Source organism: Heterodontus francisci, chromosome 5, assembly GCF_036365525.1.
Source record: "Heterodontus francisci isolate sHetFra1 chromosome 5, sHetFra1.hap1, whole genome shotgun sequence".
Lineage (NCBI taxonomy): Eukaryota > Metazoa > Chordata > Chondrichthyes > Heterodontiformes > Heterodontidae > Heterodontus > Heterodontus francisci.
This window is the reverse complement of record NC_090375.1, coordinates 125,685,998-125,704,258: the sequence shown is the minus strand read 5'-3', so window position 1 is coordinate 125,704,258 and position 18,261 is coordinate 125,685,998. Positions and strand designations below refer to the sequence as shown.

General features: G+C 43.2%; 1 protein-coding gene across 7 annotated transcripts in view; it reads right to left on the bottom strand.

Moving 5' to 3' along the window:
- LOC137370041 (hepatocyte nuclear factor 4-gamma-like) overlaps positions 1-18,261 on the bottom strand; it is a 165,252-nt gene that overhangs the window by 17,393 nt on the left and 129,598 nt on the right. For all 7 annotated transcript variants that reach the window (XM_068032074.1, XM_068032073.1, XM_068032075.1 and 4 more), the window contains 2 exons: positions 9,051-9,145; positions 2,928-3,034 (listed from right to left, as the gene is read on the bottom strand). In XM_068032074.1, the coding sequence (XP_067888175.1) occupies positions 2,928-3,034; positions 9,051-9,145 (202 nt within the window). The remainder of the gene's footprint in view (positions 1-2,927; positions 3,035-9,050; positions 9,146-18,261) is intronic.

The window sequence follows — 18,261 nt, the reverse complement described above, 5'->3', positions numbered from 1 at the left end:
AGCACTAGCTCCCCATCTTTAAAAATGTAGTCCATTAAAAAGGATTCATTGTTTTGCTTGTCATAAATGCATTTTTATTGGTATGTATTGTTAAAACACTATTCTCATGTAGCATATTAATTGAAAGTACCTATTATTTCCTTGTCATGATAAAAGCCAAACATCTGATTTCATTCAAAATTATGCTGAGGAAATTAATTGTCCAACTTCAAAAAGTTTAAAAAAATGGTATTAGGATCTTGGGGATGGTATATCAGGCTAAGCGTTTTATGATAAATTAACAATGATCAACTTACACAGTAGCTACTAAATATGGTACACAACTGTATTTCTTTAAAAGTTACATATTATGCTGCCAACTTTAAGCTAACAAATCACAATGATTTAACTCCATGATGGTATTCTGCTCCCAGAGTACAATACAATGTATAGGTCAAACTGTAATTTGATATATTCTTTGCTTTGGGAACAAGATGTTGTGTGCACATTAAGAAAGATGTGTGTAACTTGGCTAACTGTGCCTTTCTTCCAGTGACAAAAGAGCTTCATGCAGAGTTTATTCCAGCACATTTACTTTACTGCCCTGCCACTGTTCACAACACTGCTGTCAGCGACAGAGACAAGGTGGTGCTACTGTCTGTAGAAGTCATGTGCCCCACTAACAGAGAAAGAAGATTTCTGTGGGAACTTCAGGAGGAAACAGTGGCCAGGATTTTATCCGGGTGATGAGATCTTGACCTGCAGCAAAAGCGCCACTGAGAACTCCGCTTTGCCCCATCTGTAGGAAGCCCGCCGAATCAAGTGCCAATTAGGCACTTAACTAGACAGCGGTGGGCCAGCCAGGGGATCAAGGACCCTGGTGACAGAAGTCCCGCCCTCTGAGAGCTGCCGGTGGAGCACCCACCCGAGGCCCATGAGCAGCGCTGGATCCAGGCTACCGGTAGGTCGGGGCGGGAGGGGTCTCATGGAGTGGGGGAGGGCTGTGTAGAGGGGTTGGCAGTAAGGGCAGGGGCTGGCTCTCAGCAGACCCCTCCCTTCCCAATGCCGGGTTCATCGTTCAGTCACTAAGTACCTTTTAACGCGGGCCCGCCACCCCTCCCCCACCACTGGAGCCGGCAAACAACCCACACGTTTTTTCTTGCCGTGCTTCCTATGCGGCAACAGGCTGGCCCACCACTCAGCTAATTGCTACAGTGGGGATGAGGCCCTTAATTGCTCACTTAAGGGCCTCAGTTGGCGGGAAGGCCAATTTCAACAGCGGTCAGAAGGTGGTGGGGTCCTCCCCATCACCATACCAACTGATTATATGCTCTCCCCTCCTCCAAGCCCGCCGTGGGGGAACGCATAAAATTCCCCCCAGTGACTCCAATGATATCATCTGAATTGGTCTGTTTCTCAGAGATGGAGGTGGCCATATCTGTACAGGCCAGAAAAACACTGATGTGCTTTCTAGCATTTACTTTCTTTCTCCAGCCTTAAGGGAAGGTACACTGGCCAGGTATTAAGTCATAACCACAAACTAAAATAATTGTGTTTGTCCCTGTATAGTTTGTTCTTGCTGCTATGGAACCTATTAATGGCCCAGATTTTGCTGTGGTCATGATGGCAAAACCGTCAATGTTCACTGCTATTACTCCACTGAAACTGACAGCACCTTCTGGAATCTGCACATGCCCAGTTAAAAGTGGAAATCTAGAAGTTGCTGTCAGTGAATCTACACTTTTCCTGAGGATACGCTGTAGCAGTTCCTCCCAGATTATAATTAATGTGAAATCTTTTAACTGGTGAGAATTTTCACTCTAATGCTGTTAGTCTCGCTGCACAAACCCTTGAAAAAGTTACATCTTGTTGAATGAAGTGCAATCGAGTTTTTAAAGGTGTACTAACTTCATAATTACTCCTATACACCCTCACTGTCCTTGAAAAACTAATTTTATATTTGTGCAATGTTAAATTTCTCCATAATGAGAAAAAAATTACATACATTTTATCTTTATTTTAACTTCTATGTTAATCCAATTATAATTATTTATTTCATTATCTGAAAATGTAACTTAAAAGTGAAGGATATTAAGAGCTTTTAATTTCCTGGTTTGCTATGTGTGTGAATACTTCAGTGCAACTGGCTGCCTATCTGCTTGCTGACATCACTGCTGCTGTGCGCCAAGACATCCCCTTGACTTGGCACCAGATTTAAACTGCTGTTGGGAAAGGGGGAAAGCATACCACTGAGATTGCTAAATCTTTGTGGGCAGTTTTTTTTGTTGTCAGCAGCGAGCTCCCTCACTTCATTGCTGACCTCAAAATCCGAGCCAATATAAGTGACACCGTTTCTAACCATCAACGACATTAGGCAGCAACACTGACCGAATAAGTAGCCTACAATATATTGCACCATTTGAAAACTCATGACAATATTTTACTGTGTTAAAACAGACCAAGTTAACATGCAATTTCATCAGAACTTTGACCTGAAATAGAACTAAAATGTTAACTCTGTTTCTCTCTCCACAGATGCTGCCAGACCTGCTGAATATTTCCAGCCCCTGCTGTTTTTATTTCAGATTTCCAGCATCCGCGGTATTTTGCTTTTATTCACAGGATGCTGATTTACTCAAAGATGAGGTGACATTTTAAAGTATTTGAAAAAGTTTTACTTCAAATCCTGATTAATTAAGTGTCTGAAAATTCCTCAGGAGTTCTCCTGATCAGCCAATACATCAATAGAAGATTGATGGAATCTCTGTTTAATGTGCATCCTGGATCCTAACTGATTTTCAGCAAAGTTATGGCAGCTAATTAGAAGAGTCCTAAAGGCAATTCTCAGCACTTGTACTGCCTGAAGGATGAAGTGAGGCAACAAGAGACAAAGGAAAATTAGAAGCGAGAGAAGAGAGATTCAAATTCTTGTACAGCATCTACTCTACCTGATGAGAAAGAATTTCAGCCTGAGCCAGTGTGTTGATGGAGGGTGAGCTACTGCTCTCATAGTTGTTCCTTCTGTTACTTATTCGATCCCGCTCATTTTGTACAGCTGAAGAAAAAACATTTTTTGTTATTCAGTAACCAAACTCTCTGAAATCAAGAGTGTCATTTATACGTGGCTGAGTATCAAAAACCTGCACCAAATGCAGTTCTAATGAAGTCTAAACTTGGTTAGACCGCACTTGGAGTACTGTGTGCAGTTTTGGTCCCCTTATCTTAGGAAGAATATTATTGCCATAAAGGGAGTGCAACAAAGGTTCACCAGACTTATTCCCGAGATGGCGGGATTGTCCTATGAAGAGAGATTGCGGAAACTGGGCCTGTATTCTCTAGAGTTTCGAAGAATGAGAGGTGATCTCATTGAAACCTACAAAATACTTAAAGGGATAGACAGGGTAGATGCAGGTAAGATGTTTCCCCTGGTTGGGGAGTCTAGAACTAGGGGACATAATTTCAAAATAAGGGGGAAGCCACTTAGGTCAGAGATGAGGAGAAATTTCTTTACTCAAAGGGTTGTGAAACTTTGGAATTCTCTACCCCAGAGGGCTGTGGAAGCTCAGTCATTGAGTATGTTTAAAGCAGAGATTGACAGATTTCTAAACACAAATGACATAAGGGGATACAGGGATAGTGTGGGGAAAAGGCACTGAAGTGGATGATCAGCCATGATCGTATTGAATAGTGGAGCAGCCTCGATGGGCTGAAAGGCCTACTCCTGTTCCTATGTCCTATGTTCCTCTATCTCCCAGATGGCTTGACAGCCTTTAATATGGAGCACTGAATTCACACGGAGCTAATCACTAACATTGTGTGCTCCATCAGCTCTGAATGTGTTTTAATTACCCATTCTTTGAAACTGCTAATAAAGTTCCCTCTTTGCTGGTGAAAATATTGATTTTTTTGTGTAAAACCATTATATAAACAGAATTCTGCAATTCTTGCATTAGAGCTTACAATGTGGTTTAAGGTCAATTTTGTTCGCACTATGGCCGGAATTTTACGCTGGGTGGACGGGAGCCAGACTCCGACGTAAATGTCAGTGCCGATCCCGCTCCCGCCCAGCCTGGGAATCCGTCCCATATTTTACAGATCCCCAGGCTTCAATTGGCCCGAGGCGGGACTTCCACCCACTTGAGGGAGGAGGTCCCGCCTCAGTGCGCTGCCGGCCAATCAGCGGGCTGGCAGCTCTTTGTCTCAGCAGCGCCACCGGTAGCGGTGGCCACTGCTGAGACTGCAGCCCAGCCGACTGAGGAGGACGCAATGGAACCGGGACAGAAGGTAACTTCGGGCAGCCTCACCACAGGAATCGGTTGTGCCCTGGTGAGGCTAGGGTGGTCGTTTGGGGGGAAGGGGGCGTCTTGGATCCCGGGGTTGGGTTGGGAGGTGGGGGTGGCCCTCAATCGGGCACCCTGTGTCTGATTGCCAGGCCCCCCCGGGGTGCGGAAAGGCCGACAGCTATAGCTGGGTGGCCTTTCACATCCCCGGCACACCCGCTTGCCACGGGTAAAATACCCATGGAGGCGGGCGAGGGCCCTTAAGTGGCCACTTAAGGGTCTTGATTGGCCTTGGGCGGGCGGGCGGCTTCTCACCCCCCCCACCCCCGGACCTCCGTAAACTTGGTCGGAGGCGGAATCGGGGCGGTTAGGCCTCCTGGAGCCTGCTGCTCAATTTTACGCCGCCCCCAAGCCACCATCCGACCCGCTGGGGCGGCGTAAAATTCCGGCCTATGTTCCTGTTAAAATTCTGGGGGAATATCCACTAAAATAGCATTGCTTTGCTGTTCTTCGTAACAGCATTACTACAGTATTATCAGCAGCAGCAATGGAGGAGATGAATTATCCTATTCCAAACTGGATGCTCGTAACTTGTGGGCATGGGCACAAGATGAATGTTAGATATATCAAACCTCATTGAATAAATAATCTTGTGCCCAGCCTACTTGTTTAGGCTAGAACTGTTTAGTACAGGAAAAAGGCATGTTGTCCTCTATATCTTTCCTGCCCTTTAGTTATCTTATTTTCACTGAAACAAATGAGGCTAACTTTGTAGCCAAAGTGAAGCATTTAAAGAACAATCCCCTTTTGAGGTGTTTTAAAATAAAAGACATTACATATTGAAAAAAGCTTTTCAGTAAAATGACGTAGATTGTCAAACTTGGTTAGATCTAGCAAAAAATAGTGCAGAAGATGCATCAGTCCACCAGTTAATAAAAGTCAGATCTAGTGAACCAGTGTGCTTTGCTAAACTAATGATAAAATGAAAGTCAGGGTTACATTTATATTTCATGGTTTGGATTATTTTCAATTTGTCTAAAAGCCCCCAAATTAATCTGCATTTTAATATATTTTATTTCTTTTAAACATTAAATTCAATTTATAAAATTACTGGAATTCCAATCTATTTTCTAAATACCTTCTGATCAACTGGTATACTGGTTTACAGTATCTGAAGTTAAATAAACAGATTCACAGTTTATGGCAGCTGTTTATACCAGCTCAAAATTATGCTTAAAACACCTTTATTTAACCAATATATTACAACACAATATACATTTACATCTAGGCTTCAAATACAATTTTATTACCCAGAGTGGAAGGCATTGGCCTCTATTAAACAACATCAGAAAATGTTCCTGTATTAACTGTTTTGTATGAAATGCCAGTACAGTGCAACATACTCAGTGATTAAAAGGGTATTTAGTAGACAGGGAATGTACTGTTGATCTATCTCTGAAAACTATCTGGTCTGATTATATTTCTGAACACTATCAAAAAGGCCTTGGACACTGATGAAAGTTTGTGTGTAAAAATTGGCCACATTGTTGATAATGAGGGTGATAGCTGTAGACTGCTGGAAGATATCAATGGACTGGTCAGGTGGGCAGAAAAGTGGCAAATGGGATTTAACCCAGAGAAGTGTGAGGTGATGCATTTGGAGAGGTCAAGCAAGGCAAAGGAATGCACAATAAATGGGAGGCTACTGAGAGGTGTAGAGGAAGTGAGGGACCTTGGAGTGAATGCCCACAGATCCCTGAGGGTAGCAGGACAGGTCAATAAGGTGGTTAAGGAGGCATATGGAATCCTTTCCTTTATTAGATGAGACATAGATATAAAAGTAGGGAGGTTATGCTAGTTAGGCCACAACTTGAATTGTGTGTGCAGTTCTGGTCACCCCATTACAGAAAGGATGTAATTGCACTCAAGAGGGTGGGGGTGAGTTAGCTCAGTTGGTTAGATGGCTAGCGTATAATGCAGAAAAATGCCAACAGTGTCAGTTCAATCCCCATACTGTCTGTTGTAATTCATGGAGGCCTGCCTCTTCTCCTTCCCCACACTTGAGGAGTGGTGACCTTCAAGCTATACATCACCAATTGTCTCTCTCTAATGGGGAGAGATGCCTATGGTCCTTTGGGACTATGGCTAAAGTGTAGAGAGGGTACAGAGGAGATTTACGAGGATGTTACCAGGACTGCAAAATTGCAGCTATGAGGAAAGACTGGAGAGGCAGGGTTGTTCTCCTTGGAACAGAGGAGGCTGAGGGGCGATTTGATTGAGATGTACAAAATTGTGGGACCTGGATAGAGTGGATGGGAAGGGCCTATTTACCTTAGCAGAGGTATCAGTGACTAGGGACATAGATTTAAGTGATTGGTGGAAGGATTAGAGGGGTGATGAGGAAACAGTTTTTCACCCAGATGGTGGTGGGGATCCAGAACTCATTGCCTGAAAGGGTGGTAGAGCCAGAAAACCTCATCTCATTTAAAAGGTGTCTGAGTGTGCACCTGAAGTTCTGTAACCGGCAGGGTTATGAACCAAATGGTGGAAGGTGCGATTAGGCTGGGTGGCTTTTTTTTTCAGCTGGCGCAGACACGATGGGCCAAGTGGCTTCTTTCTGTGTCATAAATGTTCTATGATTCTAATTTTTGGACCCAGGATTCTAAATTGCAAGATTCTATCCAGGCAGGAGGGTCGCTCGATGACAATGCGGATCAAGAATCAGCGGGCCTGCTTCACTGTGCTCCTGGGATTCATGGCCAGAAGATTGGGAGTGCTATGATCGGCTACATCTGACCTTCAGGCTACAATCTTCCCGCCAAGTCACCACTGGCCTCATTTGAGTATTCCAAACTTAGAGCCAGTGGCGAAGCACCATCAAGGTTCCTGGAGTTTGACTGGTGCAGCACTCAGGGTAAGTTAAACATGGTTCTATGAGGTGTAGCAACTCTCAGGATCAGCTGTGTTTGAAAGTGAGGAGTTCCTAAAACAAAAGAGGCTGCAGATTTTTCAATTTCTACTTTTTTGCCATTCTGCCTACTGCCACCTGCATTTGCATTGGACTGCTTCACACATGGTCAGAGCACTAGCCCATTTGCAGAAAACTCCAACTCCCTAGGTGCCATTAGGGCTGCTCAAGAGTAAGTATAACATTCCCTGGGGACAGCTGTTTCTGTGATTCTTTGCAGTGCCACCTAAAGTCTGGGATCATGCTCTACAAAGGGCTTTTGGGCCTGAGCTTGCTCCTCGGCAGCTTGGCACCACTTTCATGTTCCACTGCACAGTGTAGTGCTGAGGGGAATGCTGGAGGCAGGGCATGTGCTGCTGTCCAAAAGGACACCAGTATTATGCAGCTTCAAACCCTGGGTGGATTTGTCCTCATCAGTCTTTTATTCAGCATCATCATTATCATCTTCGTCCTCCTGTGCCATTCATTGCTATGATGGATCGGTAAAAAAGGGGGAAAGAAGGCAAGAATGACTGAGCATCAGCCCCTTGGGAGTTAGGAATCAAAGATGGGATTGGAAGGTTGTGTCTGTGTGGCACTTCCCGGATTGCCAGGATGGCAATGGCAGTGAGGAACCTGTGGTGAGGGCTTAAAGGTGGAGAAGCCCCTCTGGTGGCCTGTGTTTGTGTGCCAATTTGTCTTGCAAGAAGATAGAGTGAATGAGGGTAAGGCTGGTAGTTGAGGAATGTATGTCAAGTGACATGAGAGAGGTGAAGAAGGAGATGTAGGGTTATGATGCTGTTAAAAAGGAGCAAGGGGATTTGAGTTGTGCATATAAGTAATTGTTGTGAGGAGAGCTGGGTAGCCACAGTGGAAGATGTTGCATTGGAGCCCCCTTTAATCAATGAGCACTGTGAAGAATTAGTTATGCAAGTAATAAAAACAGAAATTGTTGGAAATACTCAGCAGGTCTGGCAGCATCTGTGCAGAGAGAGGCAGAGATAACGTTTCAGGTCAGTGACCTTTCATCAGAACCAACAATCAGTTCTGATGAAAGGTCACAGACCTGAAATGTTAAATCTGCTTCTCTCTCCACAGATGCTGCCAGACCTGCTAAGTATTTCCAGCACCTTCGGTTTTTATTTCGGATTTCCAGCATCTGCAGTATTTTGCTTTTATTTTAGTTATGCAAGTGTTGCTTAAGATATTAGCAAGTGTGGGCAAGGATAAAGCTCAAGTGCCCATTGTGTTGCTTTGCCAGCCATGCTGAGGATGCAGAACTTTTTGCACCACAGTTCTGCCATTCTGGGCATGACAGAATTGGCAGTCAGTGCTAATGCCACCTCCCTCTGGCGGAGGCAAATCTCATAATTCTGCTGGCACCCACCCAGGTGCCTGTTTGTCCTGCCTTCAATGTTCTCCAGGAAGGTTTGGGGGTTTCAATGAGTGAAGTTGTACATTCTTTGGCTCGATGCCATGCACTGCAACACTCTGGGAACAGATGGTACAATTGTAATAAAAATAGTGATGACTCATGCACTAAACTCATTAGCGAGTGAAGTGAGAGAGCCAAGTACTGTCCCCCTCTGGCTTTTAATTAACTGTGGGTTGAAATATTATTTTAAAGGCTGCATGGAAGTTTCCACATTCAGCTGTTTACACCTGTTTTTATACCAACTACTGCACCAATGGGAATGCACGAGATGCAGGAAACTTGTATGTATCTCCCTCTAGAGGCCACCAGTAGATATAGCACATTTTTCTTAAAAGTGCAACAGTGGAGCAAGTCATTTCAAGGAAAATCTAGGCTAATGATTCACCTGATCATCTTTTGCCAATCTTACCTTCTTTCTTCATGCCAGCTCGAAAACATTTCTTCAATCTGCAATATCTGCACTGGTTCCTCTTGTCTTTGTCAACAACACACTGCCGATTAAATCTGAGGGGTCATAAAGCGAATTCTTGACTAACTAGGAACATAGGAACATAAGAACTAGGAGCAGGAGTAGGCAATTCAGCCCCTCGAGCCTGCTCTGCCATTCAACATGATCATGGCTGATCTCATCTCGGCCTCAACTCCACTTTCCTGCCCGTTCTCCATAACCCGTCAACCCTTCACGAATTAAAAATCTGTCCATCTCCTCCTTAAATTTACTCAATATCCCGGCATCCACCGCACTCTGCGGTAATGAATTCCACAGACTCTTGACCCTTTGAGAGAAGTAATTTCTCCTCATCTCTGTTTTAAATCTGCTACCCCTTATCCTAAAACTATGACCTCTCGTTCTAGATTGCCTCACAAGAGGAAACATCCTCTCTACGTCTACTTTGTCAATCCCCTTAATCATCATATATATCTCAATTAGATCTTCTCTCATTCTTCTAAACTCTCGAGAGTAAAGGCCTAAACTGCTCAAACTCTCTTCATAAGACAAACCCCTCATGTCTGGAATCAATCTAGTGAACCTCCCCTGAACTGCCTCCAATGCAACTACATCCTTCTTCAAGTAAGGGGACCAGAACTGTATGCAATACTCCAGGTGTGGTCTCACTAATGTCTTGTACTGTTGCAGTAACACTTCCCTACTTTTATACTCTATTCCTTTAGCAATAAATGCCAAAATTCCATTTGCCTTCCTTATTACCTGCTGCACCTGCATACTAGTTTTCTGTGATTCATTCACGAGGACACCCAGATCCCTCTGCACCGAAGCATTCTGAAGTTTCTCTCATTTAGATAATAATTTGCCTTTCTATTCTTCCGACCAAAGTGGATAACCTCACACTTATCCACGTTAAACTTCATCTGCCACATTTTGGCCCATTCACCTAACCTATCCATATCCATTTGTAAATTTCTTATTTCTTTATTGCAACTTACTATCCCACCTATTTTAGTGTCATCTGAATTATGAACCAGAACATACAGTCAAGATTGTCATTAGGATTTTTAAAAATTAAGTTCTGAGACTACAAAAGTTAAAGTGAAAAATTCCTGCTCCCTATTTCTAAACACAGCATCTCATCTAAACAAGAATAATCAGTATTGCTGTTTCACTTATTTCTGTCCCTGCTACTTTCCTATTTTCCTCCTTTCTTGAAGGTCATGACTCATGTTGGGACACATTTACACAAGCAACAGTAAATCTGTGGTATACAAGGGGATAAGAAAAATCAAGAGTAAGGGAAAGCCATTTGGCTCACTTGAAGCTGAACCCTACAGTACATTAAGTCTCTCATCCCGGCATTTCGACCTAGATTTTTCTTTGTTCAAGAGAGACATGTCTATTTCTTATGGAAACTTATGGCCTGCTAATGAAACTGCAGGAATGTTTAGTTTAAAATTTTATGATTTCTAAGAATATGGTACGGCTGGTGAGCACTGTAAAAAAAAAATTATCGCACATGTTCTAATGATCTTGTAGCACATAGGAGCATCAATGCAAATTTGGAGTGTGCAACAATTGTGCAAAATGCCTCAATGGCAAGTTTTAATGGCTGGGTTGGGAGATACTGGCAACAATTGTAATGGACAAACATGAGGATGGAGGTTACCCCCTAACTATGCAACCAGCATGGCAGTATGTCATCGAAGTCTATGTGATCTGAATGACTTGGATGAACGAGTGGGAGCTTCAGATTGAAATGCAGAACTTAAAAGGATATAAAGGTAAATTGTTAATATCACTGTAAACTAGCAGCAGGGATACACATAAAAATGAATAAAGTTGCAGATTATAGATCAAAAAATTGTAGTACTGACAGAACATTATGATCAAGGATGTCTCAAGGCAAGTAAACTGGAAGTGAAGTACTGTTGCTATGCAAATACTATTACATATCCAATAATGGGATAGACAATATGCCAGAGAAAGGAACGTCCATGGGCCAATCACCTACCTGAATCTTTACTGATCTTATGTTTAAAGTTAAAATTGGCACGTAACAAGAGGATCACTGTGGAGCAAATGGTATGTATGATAACCAGAAGTAGCTCATGCTACAGGACAAAGGAATAGTTCATTTATCTGACAGACAGAATCAGAAGGGTGTTGAGACTCTGGATTTTAGAGGGGTGGACATCTATAGATATGTAAGGTATTAATCATGTTCTACTCTGTAGATACTTGGGGGGTGAAATTCAACTTTGACAGTGGTGCAAAATGGGAGATAGCTGATTGGCCACCCAGTTTACACCCAGCTGATTCTCCTTTCCATTGAAGTGAATGGAAAGAAAAGTCAGGCAGGCTGTATAATCGTCCATTGATTCGCTAATGCTTGCTTTGCGTCCCCTCTGAAGTTGAATTTTACCTCTCTTTGTTGCATCAACATGTCCAAATAGTGATGGTGTGCATGGGCAGAATGTTTAATATAATGATAATGAGAATAACTAAATAACTCATTATATGCTAGACTGGGTCTGCAGCAGGTGGTAGGGGAACCAACACGAGGGAAAAACATACTTGACCTCGTCCTCACCAATCTGCCCACTGCAGATGCTTCTGTTCATGACAATTGGTAGGAGTGACCACCGCACAGTCCTTGTGGAGACGAAGTCCCGCCTTCACATTGAGGATACCGTCCATCATGTTGTGTGGCACTATCACCGTGCTAAATGGGATAGATTTCGAACAGATCTAGCAGATGAGGCGTTGTGGGCCATCAGCAGCAGCAGAATTGTACTCAACCACAGACTGTAACCTCATGGCCTGGCATATCCCCCACTCTACCATTACCATCAAGCCAGGAGACCAACCCTGGTTCAATGAAGAGTGCAGGAGGGCATGACAGGAGCAGCACCAGGCATACCTCAAAATGAGGTGTCAACCTGGTGAAGCTACAACACAGGACTATCTGCGTGCCAAACTGCATAAGCAGCATGCGATAGACAGAGCTAAGCGATCCCATAACCAACGGATCAGATCTAAGCTCTGCAGTCCTGCCACATCCAGCCATGAATGGTGGTGGACAATTAAAAAACTAATTGGAAGAGGTGGCTCCACAAATATCCCCATCCTCAATGATGGGGGAGCCCAGCACATCAGTGAGAAAGATAAGGCTGAAGCATTTGCAACAATCTTCAGCCAGAAGTGCCGAGTTGATGATCCATCTCGGCCTCCTCCTGAAGTCCCCAACATCACAGATGCCAGACTTCAGCCAATTCAATTCACTCCACATGATATAAAGGAACGACTGAAGGCACTGGATACTGTAAAAGCTATGGGCCCTGACAATATTCCGGCAATAGTACTGAAGACCTGTGCTCCAGAACTTGCCGTGCCCCTAGCCAAGCTGTTCCAGTACAGCTACAACACTGGCATCTACCCTGCAATGTGGAAAATTGCCCAGGTATGTCCGGTACACAAAAAGCAGGACAAGTCCAACCCGGCCAATTACCGCCCCATCAGCCTACTCTCTATCATCAGTAAAGTGATGGAAGGTGTCATCAACAGTGAAATCAAACGGCACTTGCTTAGCAATAACCTGCTCAGTGACGCTCAGTTTGGGTTCCGCCAGGGCCACTCAGCTCCTGACCTCATTACAGCCTTGGTTCAAACATGGACAAAAGAGCTGAACTCAAGAGGTGTACAGAACCTTAGTTAGGCCACACTTAGAATATTGCGTGCAATTCTGGTCGCCACACTACCAGAAGGACGTGGAGGCTTTGGAGAGGGTACAGAGGAGGTTTACCAGGATGTTGCCTGGTCTGGAGGGCATTAGCTATGAGGAGAGGCTGGAAAAACAAGGATTGTTTTCACTGGAACGACGGAGGTGGAGGGGCGACATGATAGAGGTTTACAAAGTTATGAGCAGCATGGACAGAGTGGATAGTCAGAAGCTTTTTCCCAGGGTGCAAGAGTCAGTTACTAGGGGACATAGGTTAAAGGTGCGAGAGGCAAAGTTTAGAGGGGATGTGCGAGGCAGGTTTTTTTACACAGAGGGTGGTGAGTGCCTGGAACTTGCTGCCAGGGGAGGTGGTGGAAGCAGATACGATAGCGATGTTTAAGGGACATCTTGACAAATATATGAATAGGAAGGGAATAGAGGGATATGGGCCCCGGAAGTGCAGAAAGTGTTAGTTTCTGCAGGCATAAAGATCAGCGCAGGTTTGGAGGGCTAAATGGCCTGTTCCTGTGCTGTACTGTTCTTTGTTCTTTGCCCAACCATCTTCAGATGCTTCATCAATGACCTTCCTTCAATCAATGTCAGAAGTGGGGCTGTTCGCTGATAATTGCACAATGTTCAGCACCATTCGTGACTCCTCAGATACTGAAGCAGTCCGTGTAGAAATGCCGCAAGACCTGGACAATATCCAGGCTTGGGCTGATAAGTGGCAAGTAACATTCGTGCCACACAAGTGCCAGGCAATGACCATCTCCAACAAGAGAGAATCTAACCATCTCCCCTTGACATTCAACGACATTACCATCACTGAATCTCCCACTATCAACATCCTCGGGGTTACCATTGACCAGAAACTGAACTGGAGTAGCTATATAAATACCGTGGCTACAAGAGCAGGTCAGAGGCTAGGAATCCTGAGGCGAGTAACTAACCTCCTGACTCCCCAAAGCCTGTCCACCATCTACAAGGCACAAGTCAGGAGTGTGATGGAATACTCTCCACTTGCCTGGATGGGTGCAGCTCCAACAACACTCAAGAAGCTCGACACCATCCAGGACAAAGCAGCCCGCTTGATTGGCACCCCATCTACAAACATTCACTCCCTTCACCACCGACGCACAGTGGCAGCAGTGTGTACCATCTACAAGATGCACTGCAGCAATGCACCAAGGCTCCTTAGACAGCACCTTCCAAACAAGCGACCTCTACCAACTAGAAGGACAAGGGCAGCAAATACATGGGAACACCACCACCTGCAAGTTCCCCTCCAAGTCACACACCATCCTGACTTGGAACTATATCGCCGTTCCTTCACTGTCGCTGGGTCAAAATCCTGTAACTCCCTTTCTAACAACACTGTGGGTGTACCTACCCCACATGGACTGCAGCGGTTCAAGAAGGCAGCTGACCATCACCTTCTCAAGGGCAATTAGGGATGGGCAATAAATGCTGGCCTGGCTAGTAACGCCCACATCCCGTGAATGAATAAAAAAAAAATTCCAATAGCTCTCTTCACAGACCAAGGCAAAACTAGTGTTTTCTAAGGCTCCACCATTGAGCAAAAACCACTTGAATTATGCAGCAACACAAATAGACTGCGAAAGATCATAGTGAAGCAGAGAAGGAAACATAGGACGGCTCATGAAGCACTGGTGATGAAGGGGGGCAGCAATGTGTAGGACAAAGAAATCATTGGCACCAATGCAAATCTACCATGGCTAATTAGAAATCCCATGAGGTTAACCATCTACCAGTGCTACTCATCCAGCTTGGCAAACACTCATTTATAGTGCATGTTCTAAAGCACTGACATACCAAATAAATTGTTGGTAACTTCTACAGTCCTGTCATTCTTTCATTGTCTAGAACTGACAATGCTCAAAAGGAAAACAAAATGTCTACTTCTTGCGGTTTCCCTTATAATTCTTGAAATGATCCTACAAAATGGCATCAAAGTTGATGGGAGCAGTGAGCTCACTTGTCATTGAAAGTGCCATCACTCTTTATGGCCCACGGCACACAACACAGTCACAGTTCCCTACTTCAACGAGCTGCCTTCTTCAGCACCTTCTTTCCAGACTGCATCGCTTAAGTTTTTCTACTGTTTCATCACTGTGCACCCTTTTACACCAGGATGTAGTTTGGTTCCTCTATACTAAGTTTACCCTTTTTGTGCATTGTAGCCAAAACTGGACACAGTAACTGAAGAATGATCTGAGGCATTTCACCTAATTTGTGTAGACTTACGTTGTATTGTTAGGGCTACGTGCATTCATACTATTCAGTTGTTATACATGGTACTGCATCGACAAGGATGAGAGGTAACCAGTGGTCTCAGTGATCAGCACTTAGGCTATTACTATTGACAATATATATAAGTGATTTGGAAGTGGAGTCAGAAACAAAACTATTAAGTTTTGCTGAGAATACCAAACTTGTGGCTAGAAAGAGGTAGGGAGGGGGGGAAGTGGAGGAGGAGGGGGTTGCAAGTAAGGCAAGTGGACCAAATATTAGAAAGATTTGGAATATTTACAAAATGGGGTCAAATATTGTTTAATGCTAATGCAAATTTATTAGGGAATACTAGGGAAGGGGTATAAGCAGTGGGAATGTAGGATATATAGTTATTTGTACACATAGCACAAAACAGAAAGATCTGAGGAATACAAGTGAATGGGATTACTGAAACCTTCAACATGGTGTACAGTAAAAAATGAAAACAAGACCTTAGAGAGTATAGCCAGAGGGAGAGAGTTCAAGTCCCAGGAAATGTTAATAAGCTTGCACAAAATACTTATTCAGCCAGTTCAGAATCAAGTGTACGATTGTGATCGATGTACAATATCCAAACATTGGAGAGGTTTTGCTGAAGGATAATTAACTTGATACCCTATATTGGGCATTTAAACTCTGAGGAGAATCTCCGGAAATTAGAAATGTTTACAAATGAAAAAAAGGATCTAGCGTCATATATTCAGAATTCTAAGGGGTAAAGGTAAACTGAATCTGAATAATATGTTTTACATTGTCACAAAAGCTACAAGAGACCACAGAATCAAGCTCAAGAGAAAAGAAACGGAACAGCAATTTAAGATTTAAGTGTATAATGCAGAGGGTGGTGGATGTATGGAAAAGACTGCCGGGGATGCTGGAGCCATACATTCAAGAGAGAAATAGGTATTTGGCAGAGGGAAGGATTGACTATAAGAAAATTACATCCCAGGAAAGGGCCCACAGATCATCTTGCCTCTCCTCGAAGTATAGGAGATGTATTCTATATGTTTTTTCCCAAACTTTGGGACTAGATAGATGGACCCAATGGCCTCTTGCAGTCATATACATTCCTCGCTTCCTGCTCCTGCACTGTTACCATTGGTGTCCCCAACGATTTATCCTTGGTCCATTCCTATTTCTCATTCGCAACAAGGTAGATGATTTAAAGGCACAAATAGAGGTAAATGGGTATGATCTTATTGCTATAACGGAAATGTGGCTACAGGGTGACCAAAACTGGGAACTGAATATTCAAGGATATTCAACATTTAGAAAGGACAGGCAAAAAGGAAAAGGAGATGGTGTTGCGCTGATAATAAGGGATGGGATCAGTACATTAGTAAGGGAGGATCTCAGATCGGAAGAACAAAATGTGGAATCTGTTTGGGTGGAGCTAAGAAATCGCAAGGGGCAGCAAACATTGGTAGCAATAATAAATAATGTAAAATTCTATTATACTATGGTCACTCATCCCTAAAGGTTCTTCCTTTACAACAAGATTATTAATTAGCTCTTTCTCATTACATAAATTACATCATTACATTATTTATTATTGCTACCAATGTTTGCTGCCCCTTGCGATTTCTTAGCTCCACCCAAACAGATTCCACATTTTGTTCTTCCGATCTGAGATCCTCCCTTACTAATGTACTGATCCCATCCCTTATTATCAGCGCAACACCATCTCCTTTTCCTTTTTGCCTGTCCTTTCTAAATGTTGAATATCCTTGAATATTCAGTTCCCAGTTTTGGTCACCCTGTAGCCACATTTCCGTTATAGCAATTAGATCATACCCATTTACCTCTATTTGTGCCTTTAAATCATCTACCTTGTTGCGAATGAGAAATAGGAATGGACCAAGGATAAATCATTGGGGACACCAATGGTAACAGTGCAGGAGCAGGAAGCGAGGAATGTATATGACTGCAAGAGGCCATTGGGTCCATCTATCTAGCCCAAAGTTTGGGAAAAAACATATAGAATACATCTCCTATACTTCGAGGAGAGGCAAGATGATCTTTGGGCCCTTTCCTGGGATGTAATTTTCTTATAGTCAATCCTTCCCTCTGCCAAATACCTATTTCTCTCTTTAATGTATGGCTCCAGCATCCCCGGCAGTCTTTTCCATACATCCACCACCCTCTGCATTATACGCTTAAATCTTAAATTGCTGTTCCGTTTCTTTTCTCTTGAGCTTGATTCTGTGGTCTCTTGTAGCTTTTGTGACAATGTAAAACATATTATTCAGATTCAGTTTACCTTTACCCCTTAGAATTCTGAATATATGACGCTAGATCCTTTTTTTCATTTGTAAACATTTCTAATTTCCGGAGATTCTCCTCAGAGTTTAAATGCCCAATATAGGGTATCAAGTTAATTATCCTTCAGCAAAACCTCTCCAATGTTTGGATATTGTACATCGATCACAATCGTACACTTGATTCTGAACTGGCTGAATAAGTATTTTGTGCAAGCTTATTAACATTTCCTGGGACTTGAACTCTCTCCCTCTGGCTATACTCTCTAAGGTCATCTTTTCATTTTTTACTGTACACCATGTAGATTGGGAAAATACATTAAAAGGTTTGACAGTACATAGGCAATGGATGGTCTTTAAAGAAATATTACATAGTTTACAGCAACTATACATTCCTTCAAGGCACAAAAACCCCAAAAGTAAAGGCTGTCAGCTGTGGATAACAAAGGAAGTTAAGGATTGTAGAAGATTAAAAGAAAAGGCCTATAAAGTTGCCAGAAATAGTCGTAAACCTGAGGATTGGGAGGATTTTAGAATATAGCACAGGAGAACAAAGAGACTGATAAAGAAAGGGAGAATAGAATATGAATGCAAGCTAGCAAAAATATAAAAATGGACTGTAAAAGCTTCTACAGGTACGTAAAAAGGAAACATTTTCCCCTTGTTCGTTCTACTTTTCTGTCTCTACCTGTGTTTGTGTTTATCGCGTATGCATACTAGCATGGTCGCGTCTCATATTTGTTGTCGCTAACCGAATTAGAGATTAAGGTTAATAAACTTCCACCATCTGTAAACTTGAGGTCACCCAAAACTCTGCTGCCCATATCAAACTCACACCAAGTCCCAGTCACCCATCACCTCCGGGCTCACTGACTTAAATTGGCTCCTGGTTAAGCAA